This window comes from Notechis scutatus, chromosome 1, assembly GCF_049901735.1.
Source record: "Notechis scutatus isolate UNSWTSFEM ecotype Mainland chromosome 1, rNotScu1.2, whole genome shotgun sequence".
Taxonomy (NCBI): Eukaryota; Metazoa; Chordata; class Lepidosauria; order Squamata; family Elapidae; genus Notechis; species Notechis scutatus.
The window spans coordinates 232301946-232316411 of NC_142009.1; the positions used below are offsets into that span (position 1 = coordinate 232301946).

General features: G+C 42.2%; 1 protein-coding gene across 3 annotated transcripts in view; it reads left to right on the plus strand.

Moving 5' to 3' along the window:
• LOC113421943 (acyl-CoA (8-3)-desaturase-like) overlaps positions 1-14466 on the plus strand; it is a 35630-nt gene that overhangs the window by 11562 nt on the left and 9602 nt on the right. For 2 of the 3 annotated variants that reach the window (XM_026682597.2, XM_026682598.2), the window contains 6 exons: positions 4294-4491; positions 5029-5130; positions 5830-5958; positions 7056-7113; positions 7588-7664; positions 10787-10884. In XM_026682597.2, coding sequence (XP_026538382.1) covers positions 4294-4491; positions 5029-5130; positions 5830-5958; positions 7056-7113; positions 7588-7664; positions 10787-10884 — 662 coding nt within the window. The remainder of the gene's footprint in view (positions 1-4293; positions 4492-5028; positions 5131-5829; positions 5959-7055; positions 7114-7587; positions 7665-10786; positions 10885-14466) is intronic. The other variant, XM_087950636.1, reaches the window with a different exon arrangement.

The window sequence follows — 14466 nt, forward strand, 5'->3', positions numbered from 1 at the left end:
TAAATTTGGGGCTAGCCTACTGCTGTGCCAGAATGGTTTTTTCTTCATCCTGATTGGTTGGGAGTCTTGGTCTATGTTTATTGGTCTTGGAGTTTGCTGTGTTCTGCTTGATTGGTGTTTCTAATATCTTCTGTCTGTTTTGTGGCTTTTTTTGTCTTGATTGGCTGGCAACATTGTGTTCCTGTATTCAGCCACAGAATTATCAGAGAAGCCATAGAGATTGAAAAAAAGACCTGAAAGCATGAATAGAAGAGATGATTCCACCAGACTGTCAATTATTTGGAAGCCTGCACTCACAAACAAAAAAATCTCCACACCACAAGCCAGGCAAACACCTGGGCACAAACAGATCCCCCCTGATACCTCCAGCTCAAACACACCCCAACCAGGCACCCAGATGAAACCTAGCTTCCTAACAAATGATAGCCGTCCATTTACTCAGAGCCAAGCCTCCAATACAGGAACACAATGTTGCCAGCCAACTGGGAGTTCCGGTTTGCAGCGCTTTGGGGCAGGCAGGAATCTGTGATCATGCACGGTTTCTGCCTGCGCTTGCCGCTGGAGTGCCCCAAGCCAGCCGACTTCAGGGCTAAGCCACCCCGTAGAGGTGGTGAAGACAGGGGAGACCTGGCAGGGTCGAGGGGAGCCGCACCTCTCCTCCTCAGCTGGCTAAACTCCCTTTTCCGAAGGTGGTAAGAGCGGCGGTCAGAAATGGCCGCCTCAAAGAAGCATTCAGCCGGAAAAGAAAGTGCAGGAGGAAGTTAAGAAGTGAAAGTTTTTGCCTGACCGGGACAAAAAGCAACAACTAAGGTACCCTGGAATTTAAATTTTGCAAAAGATACATCGCTCCCAAAGAAGAGTTGGAAGCAGAGAACGAAAGTGAAAAGGGAAAGTATTTTTTTTCACTCTCCTTCCTAACATTGACAGCGAACAGAAATGAATGAGAAATCAGAAAAACCCGCTTTGGCATCAATAGGTAATTAAACTGGATAATTAAATGTCAAGGGGATAATAAGGATTTCTGAACACTAAAAAAACAACAACTTTTTTTTCTTGCTGTAAGTGGGAAGGGAGAGGAAAAGAATAACAGCAGGATTCAGAAGGAGGAGACTGCCTAGAACTTAAAAGATACATTTTAACTGGAATTTTGTAACTAAACAGTAACCCCAGGAAGAGAGGGTGAAAAAAGAAGAAAGTGTCAAAAGAAACAGCTTGTGTGTATTTGGATTGTTTGGTGACTTAGGGACTTTTGGAAATTATATTTGAATGACTAAAAACACTTGGGTGGTTGTTTGAAAAAAAATTTTTTTTTACAATGGCATCACTTGTGGATGAACTGAAAATGGAATTTAAAAAAATACAAAGAACAGGAACAAGAAGGGAAGGGCTCTCTTGGCTCTCTTTTTCAATTCTTAGAAATGGCGATCTGTACCTACGAGAAACTACAAGAAAGGACTGTGCAACAAGAGGATTGGGACAAAGAAGAAGCCATCTTTAACAAACAAGTAACTTTACTTGGGGAAGAAAGGGGAAAGGAGGAAAAGAAAATGGAGACTTTAAGATCTAAAAAAACAACCAAAAAAGGGAAAATAAGGTGAAAAGTGGATATAATGTTAGAAAGCAACAGAAAGGGGGAATACAGAAGAGGGAAATGGAGGTGGAGAGACAAGGGGGTAAAAAGGGCAGAGAGAAGAAGCAAGGGAGGAAGGAAGGGATGAGAAGCTTTAAAGGTGTGGAGCAAGATGTAAAGAAACAGGACTTATTTAGAGATAATGGGTAAAAACTTAACTGAAAAAGTGATTCTGCAAAGGTACATAAGATTGTATTGTTATATTTGTATTAGAAATAATGTTAGAAAATTGGAAACAACATGTGATTAAAAAGTGAGATAAAATACTCAGTGTAATTCAGTGAAATTTTTGTGAACAAAAGGAAGGAAATGAAATAAATGAGAGAATTGAATTAGGAAGGAATGGGAACATTTTAATGACACAATGTTTTAAAATATAAGTGAAGTGGGGGAAAAATAATTATGAAAAGTTTATAAGTGTTCCCATAGAAGTATGATACTTATTTGAAAAGTAATGTGTAAAATGTTTAAGATTTAAATGAATATTAATATTGATAGATTTGAATTGGTATGGATTGTTGTTTTAATTATATTATATATTTATATATATTTTTCTTTTTAAAATATAGTGTGTAACTTTACAATGTACTAAGCAGAATCCAAATGGAAGTTATGTATTATACTAAGTGTTATAAATTTAGGGGAAAGAGATAAAGGTGTCATACTCCAATCAGTGATTACAGGAGAAATTTTGTTTAAAGAGAAAAGATAATAGACAGCTGGAAACAGGACACACAAAGAATATAAGCATAATGATCTGAACTGAGATAAATAAAATAAAACTAAGAAAGTTAAAAGAGGGGAGAAGCTATATAGAAAATGTAGAATGGCAATAAGATATGGAATAGTATATAAAATGAGCATGAATTTGAATTTGTGTCTGTACGAAGAGATGTAACCCGGGATCAAGCTGCTTTCAAAAAAGATGTTTTATGTTTTTATGTTTTATGTTTTTTTTGTTTGTGTTTGTTTTTGAAAATCAATAAAATTTGTTAAAAAAAAAATGTTGCCAGCCAACCAAGACAAAAAAAGCCACAAAACAGACAGAAGATATTAGAAACACCAATCAAGCAGAACACAGCAAACTCCAAGACCAATAAACACAGACCAAGACTCCAATCAATCAGGATGAAGAAAAAAACATTCTGGCACAGCAATAGGCTAGCCCCAAATTTAAAACTGAAACAACTGTAAAAGTCTGACTCACAGACGAACACAATACAGAAGCCTGATGATGGCAGATGAGATTCTGCCAAAATGTTGCTACAACTTTAAAAGCACAACTATAATGATGTGGGAAAATACCCGAACAAAGCTGAATACCATATATATCCCCATCTCACTGATGCCTTTCAGTGCAAACAACATTATACAAAATGCAGTGGCATAAAGAACATTAAACCAAAGGAATTAAAGATATAAGGTAAAAAATTAGGAAAAGGACAGCTAAATCAACAATCAATAATCAACCAATGGAACAGCTTGCCCTCGAAAGTTGTGGGAGCGCCATCACTTGAGACTTTCAAGAAGAGATTGGACTGCCATTTGTCAGAAATGGTGTAGGGTCTCCCGCTTGGGCGAGGGGTTGGACTAGATGACCTACAAGGTCCCTTCCATCTGTATCCGTATCTGTAAATCTAGGTTATATCCATACTACTATCCACTTTATCTCTTCATATTTTTCTATTAGAAAGTGAAAGTGAAGCCACCACAAATGTGATAGACAGATAGACAATCAAGAGACATTCTTACAAATTTCAGTTGATTCATCTACATCTATTTATCATTTCATTCATTCTCTATTGCACTTTTAACTTATTCTCTCTCTCATTTTAAGGATATCCAGTCACAACTTTCTCAGTCTTCCCCTTGACCCATTCACCTCTTACTAATTTGTTTTACAGATCAATCTTCATTCATTCTTTTTTTACTGATCAAACCACCTCAACATATTCATCATACAGTCACTCACCTTTGTATTTAATAGCCTTCACTTAGGATCTTTTAACCCTCTCTCTTTCTTTTACTATTTCTTCAGTACCTTATTCCTATTAGAGATCTTTACTATTACTGCTATATTATTATAGTTCTTGGTTCTTTGTTTTAAGATCTGGATCCTGTTTAGTGTAAAGGCAGAAAGGCAGTGGGAAGCATTTTCCAGATGAGACATTGACTTAGTCAATGACTTAGATAATATTTTCTGGTGCAGTAGTAACATCGAAATAAATCTTTGGGTATTGACTTCGTTATTTCATTGAGAGGAGAATGCTTAGTAATCTTTAAAAGCATTCTGGTTACCATTCTGAAGAGAAAATATTAGGTTCAACATCTGAGAATCCAAAAACCTCTAGGCAGTGGAATCAAAATGATAGACCATTATTTATTAGTTATGTATTGCATTTACATCATGCACTTTCTTAAAACCTCCAGATGACATAAATGGAGATCTCCCTAATTTTTCTCAGCAAGTCTGTGTTACAGCTTGGTCTGAGAGAGAGAACAACTAGTCCTAAGTCACCCAATAAGCTGCATGGTCAAGTGGTTCAATCGGGCGCAAATCCAATCTTAAGTTTAATACATAAAACTCAAGATGGCCTTTTGGTCTAGTCTACCAAAATGATTTGTATGCAAGTAAAAAAAAAACCTGCCATCCCTTCTTGTAGGAAATGCTGGTAAAGGATTTTCATGAACTGCATGCAACAGTGGAGAAAATGGGGCTCTTTAAGTCAAGATTCAGCTTTTTTGCTTGGATGTTTCTGCATGCTTTCATACTAGACATTGCATCTTGGTCTACTATCTGGTATTTTGGAAAATCCTGGACGCCTTTCCTTCTTGGAGTAGCAATGTTCACCATTGGACAGGTAAACTCTTTGTGATGTAGAGCATAGCAGTGTTATAGAACAGTCTTCAGCATATTTCAGACAATTTAATTGCTTTCATTAGTAACTTAACACCTTGTACGTGTATGTCAGTTTTCAATTCTTTGAGCTGTTGAATCTAAATATAGTAACTAAACACAGATTAAGAAAAATGCTTCAGTACCTGAGAGAATTATACTGCAGAATATGCATGATATTGCTTCATCTTTTTTGTCTGCTTAAATTAAAATGTTTGAAAGGAAGGCAGCAAGTAATAGTATTTGCTGATAGCATACAGCATATAAAGTCTTATGTATGTATGTATGTATGTATGTATGTATGTATGTATGTATGTATGTATATGTATACACACAGAGACATGTACCTACACATACAGTATATAATCACACAATATGTGTAGTATAACTGGTTCTTTTCAATTAATTAATGATGATTAATGATGTTCCTCTACCAATTAATTCATGTAGAAAAAATGTTGAGAAATCATACAGCGTCATGTTTGTTGACTTTTGCTTCCAGATCCAGTATGGTTTTCTCCAGCATGATCTTGGCCATGTGTCGGTCTTTGAAAAACTCAAGTGGAATAAAGTAGCTCACTTTGTGGTGTTTGACATTCTTAAGGTCAGAATCCACCCAAAAGAAGGGATGATGATTTGTGATTTATATATTTGAAGTTGGGTCTGCCAATCCATCGTTATTTTCTGTCTCTAGGGTTTGAAACATAGGATAAGAATAAAGAACTAATATAGAACACTTAAAGCACTGAAGGGCTGAAAATATAAAATCATCTTTTTGCAATATCTCTGTAAAGACTGATAGTATTATTAGTGCTTCCTTACAGAAAAGGGTGATAGAATAGAATAGAATTCTTTATTGGCCAAGTGTGGCCAAGTGTGATGGGGTTAAAAGGAATATAGCCAATCTTCATTTCATAGGTATGGATCATTTTTAACAATACTGCCCTAGCTGTGCTTTTTCACTACTAAACAGAAAATAATGGAGTGTTTCTAGTTTATTTTTGTTTCACACAAACGCATTTAACATCAAAGCTGGAATTTTCAATAGTCAGTCTTGGAATAAAACTTTTTCAGATGCTTAATAGGAAGGGGACAAAATGAGTCTAGCTTACACAGAAGTAATGGGGGTCAGAGTGCCATTACTGTGCACAATTCAATTCCTGCTAGATGGATGGAAGCATAAACCAAAAGAACTGCAGCTGGTTTATGTGTTTTGTTTGTAAATAGTCAGTGGGGAATACAAAAGACACAGCATTATTCATAAATAGGTGGAATTTATATTTGTACTTCTGTACTTCTCAAGGGAGGGCCAATGGGCCTATGGAACCACATGCATAATCAACATCACGCCAAACCCAACTGCTTCCGCAAGGACCCTGATATCAACACACATCCAATGTTTTTCAGCCTGGGGAAGAAACTTTCCTTGAAGGTAAATAAATAGAAAGTCTTAGGCAGATAAAAGACCCTGAAAAAATATTAGCAGTACTAAAAGAAAAAAACTACCATATCTCTGATGAGCAATCTAGGAAAGTAGGAAGAAAAGATTCTTTCTATCTCCCATATTTCTTTATAGCAACTCTTGCTGCTATTGGATCAGTTCAGGCACTGCCTTATTTTCTAGTCACTGCTTCTGTAATGAATCTGTCAAACTTTTTTTCTTCTTTTGGATAATAATCCCTTTCATGTTTGCTTGCCAGTTACATCAGAACCTGTTGCTATATTTCATTTTCTCCGGGCTATTTGGAACTTAAACAAGAGAAGGCCCCTGATTAGAAAATCGTTCCTATCTTAACAGATCTTGATAACTACATAGATTTCCTCTCTGCTCAGAGCACCATTTCATAGTACAAATTTACAGGCAAAATATCAATTTTACAGTTAAATATTTAGTTTTCTGGTATCTTTCTCTCTCTCTTTACCCCAACCAAGTTGTATGAGTAGGACTGTTAATGATTCTGAGCTACATTTAATGACACAAAGTTCCACTGCACCTCTGCATTAATCTGTACAGTGCAGTCTAAATATGTATTCCCCTTCCCAAAAGTTGTGCTTAGATGAATGCAAAGTCAAATAATTTAACCAAGTGAATTGTGCATGTTTAAGGCTGCAGTAAAATGCAGTGCCCCTCCAAAAGGTGACAAACTATCATTTTTAATGTGACAAAAAAAGAAAAAGTAATTTAACTTGTGGGGATTCAATGTAGGAATAAACTGAATAAAACTGAATCAAATTAAAATGAAATCATATTTAATTTTGGTACTGTCTTGTCCATGCTTTTCCCCTGGCTCTGTTTATCTTGGAAAGGTAGCTTCCCTCAAAGATCAGGTGCAACCCTCAGCACACAAAAGCTGTGTGTATGGCAGAAATTCAAGAATCACAGATCAAATAATCTGTGATATAGTAATATGCAAAGATGAAAATTTTTCAAGAATCTATATTGTAAACAATGGGCCCTGACAACATGACTTTGATGTGGAATTTACATAGTTGTTGATTTAACTGTTTGCTCTCTTGCTCCTTGTGCAGCTTGGAAAAAAGAAAAGGAAGTATATGCCTTACCAGTACCAACATAATTACTTCATCTGTAAGTGTTTTATCATGTTTACAGGAGCCTAAATTTGGAGGAGAATAACCAATGAAGTTATATATCAGCACTATAAAGCAGAACAGACTAAGAAACGAATGCCACACAGGTTGGGATTACTTTTATTGGAACATCTAGAGCAGACTTGTCAAACTCGCGGCCCGTGGGCCAGATGCATCAAGCCCACCCTGTTTTAGTGGGCCACGCCCATCCTGTTTTAGTGAAGGGTGGAAGTGTCATGATATATCACGTGAAGACAACATGACACCGCAGGTTTGATACCCCTGACCTAGAGTAACAGGATCGTGTGGATATGAATGTGTTCTTTCCTTTATGTCAGGGGTTTCAAACTCATAGTCATGGTTGTGTCACGTGACATATCAGGACTTTTTCCCACTTCGCTAAACAGGATGTATTATACTTTATTTTAGTCACACACTCATTTTGTATTCTCCTTTTGCATTTTTATATTAGTGCTTGCCCCATTGATGTTTATAATTGGTACCCAATTTCTGCCCTTTCGCTTTTTCCTTCTAAGAAGAAAATGGTTGGTAAGTTATAACACCTCTTTATTTTGGGGATTGGTATATGGTCAAGTGTAACACATAAAGGTCCTGAATCCTCCTTCTTTCTAATGAGCTACAGAAGATGCATTACAAAATGCAAGTTGCTTTCTTTCCTTAATCCTCCACAACATCATGGGAACATTCCCTGCCATTCATGATTTCATTGGCATTCCCTTTGGTCAGCACCATGGAACAGAAAATGTAACTGGTTTGTTTAGGAAGGGAAGGGTGAGCAATAAGCAAATAGTACAATGAAAGCCAAGGAATGCTTGTCACAGCTGCAAAGAGCTGACCACAGTATCTACCCTGATGGTAACAATGAGCCTGTTCCACTGGATTACATTAGGCATTAGTGAAATTATCTCCTAGACCAGTGATCCCCAACCTTTTTTATGCCGTGGCCGGTACACGGCATCAGCTGGGCGCCATCCATCTTTTTGATGAAAAAGTGCTTCCGGTGACCTCACCGGAAGCACTTTTTCATCAAAAAATGCGGCGCTAGCGCTCGTGAGCTTTTCCGGTAGAAATGGCTTTCTACCCGAAAAGCTCACGAAGCGCTGGCGCCGCCATCTTTTGATGAAAAAGTGTTTCCGTGAGCTTTCTACCCGGAAAAGCTCACCGGAAGCACTTTTTCATCAAAAAAAAGATGGCGGCGCCCAGCAAACCAGCGGCCCGGTAGGACTTGTTCCACGGACCGGTACCAGTCCACGGACCGGTGGTTGGGGACCCCTGTCCTAGACTATGAATCTTTTCCAAGCCAACCTGAAAGTCAGAAAACAAGCACACACTCCTCCAGGCAGAGGCAGTAGCAACAGTGGAACAGAAAGTGATGAGGAGCAGAGGAAGAGATTGCCAGGAGATTATATTTCTAACTGCCATGGATATCGGGTTGCATTTACAGAGTGATGGGGGAGATTATCTGGGCACTAGTATGTGGAGTACAGATACAATTTAATAATAATAACAATGCAACCAGTTAGACATATTGTGGGTATAAAACTTCATTCTTCCCCATGGATGCAAATCCCCCCACACACACTACTCATGCCACTATCCATTGCAATTCTCAGCCCCTTTGAAACCTTTAGCAGCTTCAAGAATCCCATTTCTAGAGAAATTCTTTCCATTTTGATGTAAAGCAAGGTTTCTGCCCAACTGATGCTAGTATGCTCCACCCCCACTCTTTTTATCATTGTGGGGGTTTTACTAGATGCACAAATGAAAAGACCCTGAAAATCCTTCAGCACTACAATGCACCAGAGGTGGTATTCTACCTGTTTGCACCAGTTTGGGAGAATCGGTAGCAGTGATTTGGTGTGGGTCACCAAACTGGTGGCGACCCCTGGCTGGCCACGCCCCTGACCCAGTTGCCTGGTCGCCCGGTCGCTCACTTGCCCGGTCACTCTCCTAGCTCTCCCTACCACATGGTGGCTGTGGCACAGCTCGGGTGGATGTCCTAGGGCTGCTGCACATGTGTACCATGTGTGCAGCCACTACACATGCAGTGCACATGTGCAGCAGTCCCAGGACATCTGCCTGCCTGCCTGCCCACCCTCCTGGAGCATGCTTTCTGCCTCCTCCCAGCAGATGCGCCTCTTCCAGCCTGGGCTGGCCCAGCCAGCCAGCAGGTGGGTGGGCAGATGTCCCGGGGCTTCTCACTCCACTTGTCACAAGATGCGTGCAGCTGCTGCGTGCTTTTTGCGGTGCCGGGCCCGGCAAGTCCAAGGAGCTGGCACACAGAACAGGGCGGGCCCGGACCATTGATAAGCGGAGTGAAGCTGGAGTTAGTAATTTTCACTGCAAGAAGCCTGCAACTGCCTCGTGTTCTCAAGCCCCACCGAAAAAAGCAAAACATGCGCTGGCCCATTGGAGATGTGGAATGGCAGCTACAGGGTTCTCACACCGAAAAAGGGGCAGCTGGAGGAGACTCTTTTTCGGTGCCAAAAGCCTCCGCCAGCCGCCTCTTTCGGTGGGAAAAGCCTCCCGCAACCTGGCTGCTTCTTTCCTCCTCCTTGGCCATACTGAACAAACAGGCAGAGAAGGAAAAGAGCAGCCGCCAGGTTGCGGGAGGCTTCTCATGCTGAAAGAGGCGGCTGGAGACCGAAAAAGAGTTGCCTCTAGCTGCCCCCTTTTTGGTGCGAGAAACCTGTAGCTGCTGCTCCGCTTCTCCAATGGGCGGGTGATGTGCTTTTTTCAGTGGGGCTGGAGAACACGCGACAGGCTTCTCGCAGCGAAAATGACTGATCTCTGGCTTCACTCCACTTCTCCAATGGTCCGGGACCGCCTTGTTCTATACACTGCCAACTCATTGTTGGAGAGGTGTAGCCCCTGAATACATGAGAAGTCTTGGGCAAAGTTCTCTGACTTAAAACGCCTCTGTGCAGTGTCTGCCTCCCTTCACGCTCCTTGTGCATGCCAGGAGTGCCCAACTGGAGCAAGAGAGAGTGAAGTTGGCTGCTATGGGGCGAGCACCTTGGCTTCCCCCCTTGCTCCTCACAGTCACCCTGAGCCAGTGCAGTTCTTTAGTTGGGCAGCCAGACAGCCGGAGCAGCACCCGCAGCAGCAACAGGCAGCACCTCAACAATGAGGTACAGTAAGATTTGGCAGTGCAAATTTATCTCCGAGGGGCTTCTGGCAAAAAACAAAACAAAAACCACCCAAAAACAAAACCCATTCGGCAGGCAGTTGCAATCTTTAGTTGGGCTTTTTTTTTTTTTGTCAACCCAAGGGCAGAGGGGAGGGGAGGTACGTAGGGAATGACCCTGTCTCTGCAGCATCGGTCATGTGAGGGAGTGGGCGTGGCCAACTGGACGTCATTCACAGCAAGGTGCCGCATCACCTTGCCGAGTTGTCCACGCCCACTCAGTCACATGACCACCAAGCCATGCCCACCAAACAAGCCACACCCACAGAACCGGTAATAAAATTTTTTGAATCCCACCACTGCACTGCACACTGCTTATTATTCTGCATGTTATTGCATTATAGCCTTTAGCATTTCTATTTGCCACATTGTAACTAATTAATCTGAAATTGACAAAAGAACTCATAATAATGATCCACATGCTGTTACTATTGTGCTTATTTAACACTCTGTTCTTTGACAGGAGCTGTTTACCTATCTTTTCTTTTACTTCCGTGTCTGCCTCATGTATGTTCCTTTAATGGGATTTAAGAGCTTTATGGCTTACTACTACTTAGCAAGGTAATAATAATTATGTAAAACTCTACCCTGCTTCTATGATTCAAATAATGCTTTTAAATGCTGTGAAGTCAAAAAGAGACCTTCAATATGTACATAGCTAACTTTGTTTACCAGTCTGAAAAAAATAACGAAGTCTCCATTTCTTGTTGACTTAATATGGTGATCTAAAACAAGAAAACTGTTAAAATTAGTATACACTGTTACTGATCACTATTACTGATTTGAGAGATGCAATAAATATCTTCCACACGGTGCATGCCACAAAAGGGCAACAAGTAATATCTGTATCTATGACTATATTGTTTGGGTTTTTAACTTAAAAATGATATGTCATCCCTCCTCAAGCTCACCTCAAACTAAGTTTGTAACCCCAAAAACTTTAACCTTAGACTGTCTACTACTGACCTCACCCCTTTCCCAAGAGGTCTGTAGGGGGGCATGCATAAGCGCACCAAAATGCCTACCATCCCTGTTCTATTGTTTCTTTTTTTTTTCCTTATATGTATCTATTTCATGTATTCATAACTATGTTTATACTTATACCTTATCTTGTAAGTGATTGACAAATCAAATCAAATAAATAAATAAATAAATAAATTAAAAGCATAAAAATGAAAATAAATTAAAAATAATCATGCTATTGCAAAGAGCATAGTTCACCACAATGATCTTGATCAAACTCTTGTTATTATTTGGTCATCACCAATTATCAAATTATTACTTACCAATTATCAGTCTCAAATATTCTTCACTCATTGCCAAATAGCTTCATCTGAGAACAGAGGTTGGTGTTTAAAAGCTTGATCTTATACTATGAGCAGGTTGGTATAGGACAGGGGTGGGCAAACATTTTGGCTCGGGGGCCGCATTGACTTTTAAAATTTGACAGACGGGCCGGGTCAGCACAAGATTTTTGGGAATCGCCCCCCACCCTTCCCCCTTTTTCCTCCTTCCCCTCCCTCGGAGGCCCCTGAGTCAGGAGTTGCTACCGCGGCGCGCTCCGCGGCTCCAGTCCCGTTGCCTCGGGAAGGGAAAGGCAAAAAGGAAGAGCCGCGGCGGTGCTTTGCAACAGCAGCAGCGGCTCCTGGTTTTGCCTTTCCCTTCCCGAGGCAACGCAGGACTGAGCCGCGTGGAGCTGCGCCGGCGGTAGCAACCCTGACAGCCCCAGCCGGATACCTGAGCGGAGCCCGGGTGGTGCGAGCGGAGGCCGCTGAGCGGCAGGAAAGGGAGCTGGGCCAGCCACAGACCAGCCTCCGTGCAACACGCCGCCGCCCGGCCCGGCAAGGAAAGCAGCGGGCATTCCCCGGGCGTGCAGCGGGGGTCTCTTTGGCCGGCCCCGATTTTTCTTTCAGAGCGGAATATCATGCCTGGCGCCCGCGAGTTAAAACGAAGCCGAAAGTTGCTGGGAAGTTGCTCGGGTGCTGGGAGCAGGCTTTTAAAGTGCCGCCCGAGCAGGACCGCCGAGCCGGGAAACGGGGCACCAAGGCAGGGCAAGGCTCCAACAGCAGCGGCCTAGCTTTAGGTGGCTCCAAGCAGCCCGCCCGCCCACCGGGTGGAACCTTTCCTGCTCCTCGGCGGAAGACGCTCCAGCCTGCAAGCTTTGCCTTTGCAAAGTTTAAGCCTGGAAGCCCCGGAAAAAGGGGGATCGGGCGGGGACTCACCTTCGAGAGGTCGCACTCGAAGGTGATTTTCAACTCCCAGCCGAGGCCTTTGCAAATTTCTTTTCTTTCCTACCCCTAGATCGCTCCGCACTGTTTTGCAGCTTTGGGGGCCACGCGGCACAGGGCAATACGCCACACCCAGCGATTTTTTTTCAGGGGCGGGCCGGATTGGACAGACCAATGGCAGTGATTTTTTTCAGGGGCGGGCTGGATTGGACAGACCAATGGCAGTGATTTTTTCAGGGCGGGCCGCATTGGACAGACCAACGGGCCGGATGTGGCCCCCGGGCCGTAGTTTGCCCACCCCTGGTATAGGAGGAGACATTTCTTTAAGGATTTATTTCCTCAGAAAAAAATAATATTGTTATTTATTTGTCCTGCACTTCACAGTTAGATAAAAATTGCATCTTGGTGGCTTCATCCAAGGAGTGGGGGCATTCGGAGAGCTTGTATATATGCATATACAACCTGTCTCCCAATTTGTGTTTCATCCAATCTACCTCACAGCAAAAGGCCTCAAATGTAGTTTTGCTAGCATGCCATTTTGTAGCCCCAAAACCCTCTCAGAAGTTGTTGGACCAATTAGCTATAAGGCTGACCCTACACCAGGAAAATGAAGGAATTTTAGACTTCTTTAATTTTTTCACAAATGACTCCTCTGTTACAATTTGGCGAGCAATCTACCTGAAAGATTATTTCCTAAACAAACTGACAAACATACATATGCATGCTGCAAATGCCTGACTAGTGCATGTTGTGGGGGAGGGGAGTAGAAAACTCTTTGAGATTTTTTGTCAAAGGAAGGAGCTGTTTGTAACTCATATGCCACTAAAAGTTCTGGAGACAATGCATGTAGTGATATTCAATCCAGAAGAATGTCAGTATTCTGTTCAATGGCTGGGATTCTTGGTGTAGCTGTTGACCAGTCCAAACTGGCAACAGTTGGCTCAGGGTGATGTGTGTGAAACCCAAACTCATAAATACTGTATATAATTAACATTGAGCTAAAAAGGTTTTGATCAATTGATAGTGAGGACACATTGGAGAATTCAGGCTGGTTTTAAAGTACGTTGAGAATTATTTGCAAATGAGAAGTGATTATGGAAAAGGAGCTGTGAAGGCAAATACAGACAAATCTTAAGCACTTTCCTCCTTCTTTAGAAACTAAGCTGAACTTAAGCACTTTTATCCATCTTTCTTGACCAATAGTTAATCCAAATGTGGGCAGTTCATCAGCTTGTGTAACTAATAGTACTACTTACTTAATTGAGAACTCTGAAGAATATGAGTTTTAGAATACCTGAAACTTCTAACTAGATATTAGGGCTTAAAGTGTGATAGATTGTACAAGATTCAGTTGTGGTATTCATCCAGTTCTCACCAGTTCGCATGAACTGGTAGCAACAATTTGGTGTGGGTCACTAAATCAGTAGTGACTTCTAGCTGGCCACACCCCCAACCTGGTCGCTGCTCACTCACTTATTCCACCTGCCCAATGCTTGCTCACCCCGCCTGCCTGATGCTCGCCCTGCCCAGTCACTCCCCACCTCCTATGTGGCACACTGGGTGTTCATGGCTTGCCTTAATAGCCTGCCTTCCCACGTGGTGCCTATGCCCCAACTGAGCAGCCCTGATCTGCCTGCTCACAGGTAAGCCTGTGAGTCATGCTATCCCCTCCACAATCCCCAGAGCTTGCTGCCCCCTCTGTCCCTGGAGCTTGCCACCCCCCACCATCCCCCAGGTTGCTGGGGGCCCCCATCCCCAGAGCATGCTAGTGGGGGCTCACTGTCTTTGGAGCTGGTCGGGGCCCCCCACCATCCCCAGAGCTCGCTGTCCCCCACCATCCCCGAAGCTTGCCAGCTCCCTCACCATCCCCGGAGCTGCCAGGGCTCCCATTGTCCCTGGAGTTTGCTGAGGGCCC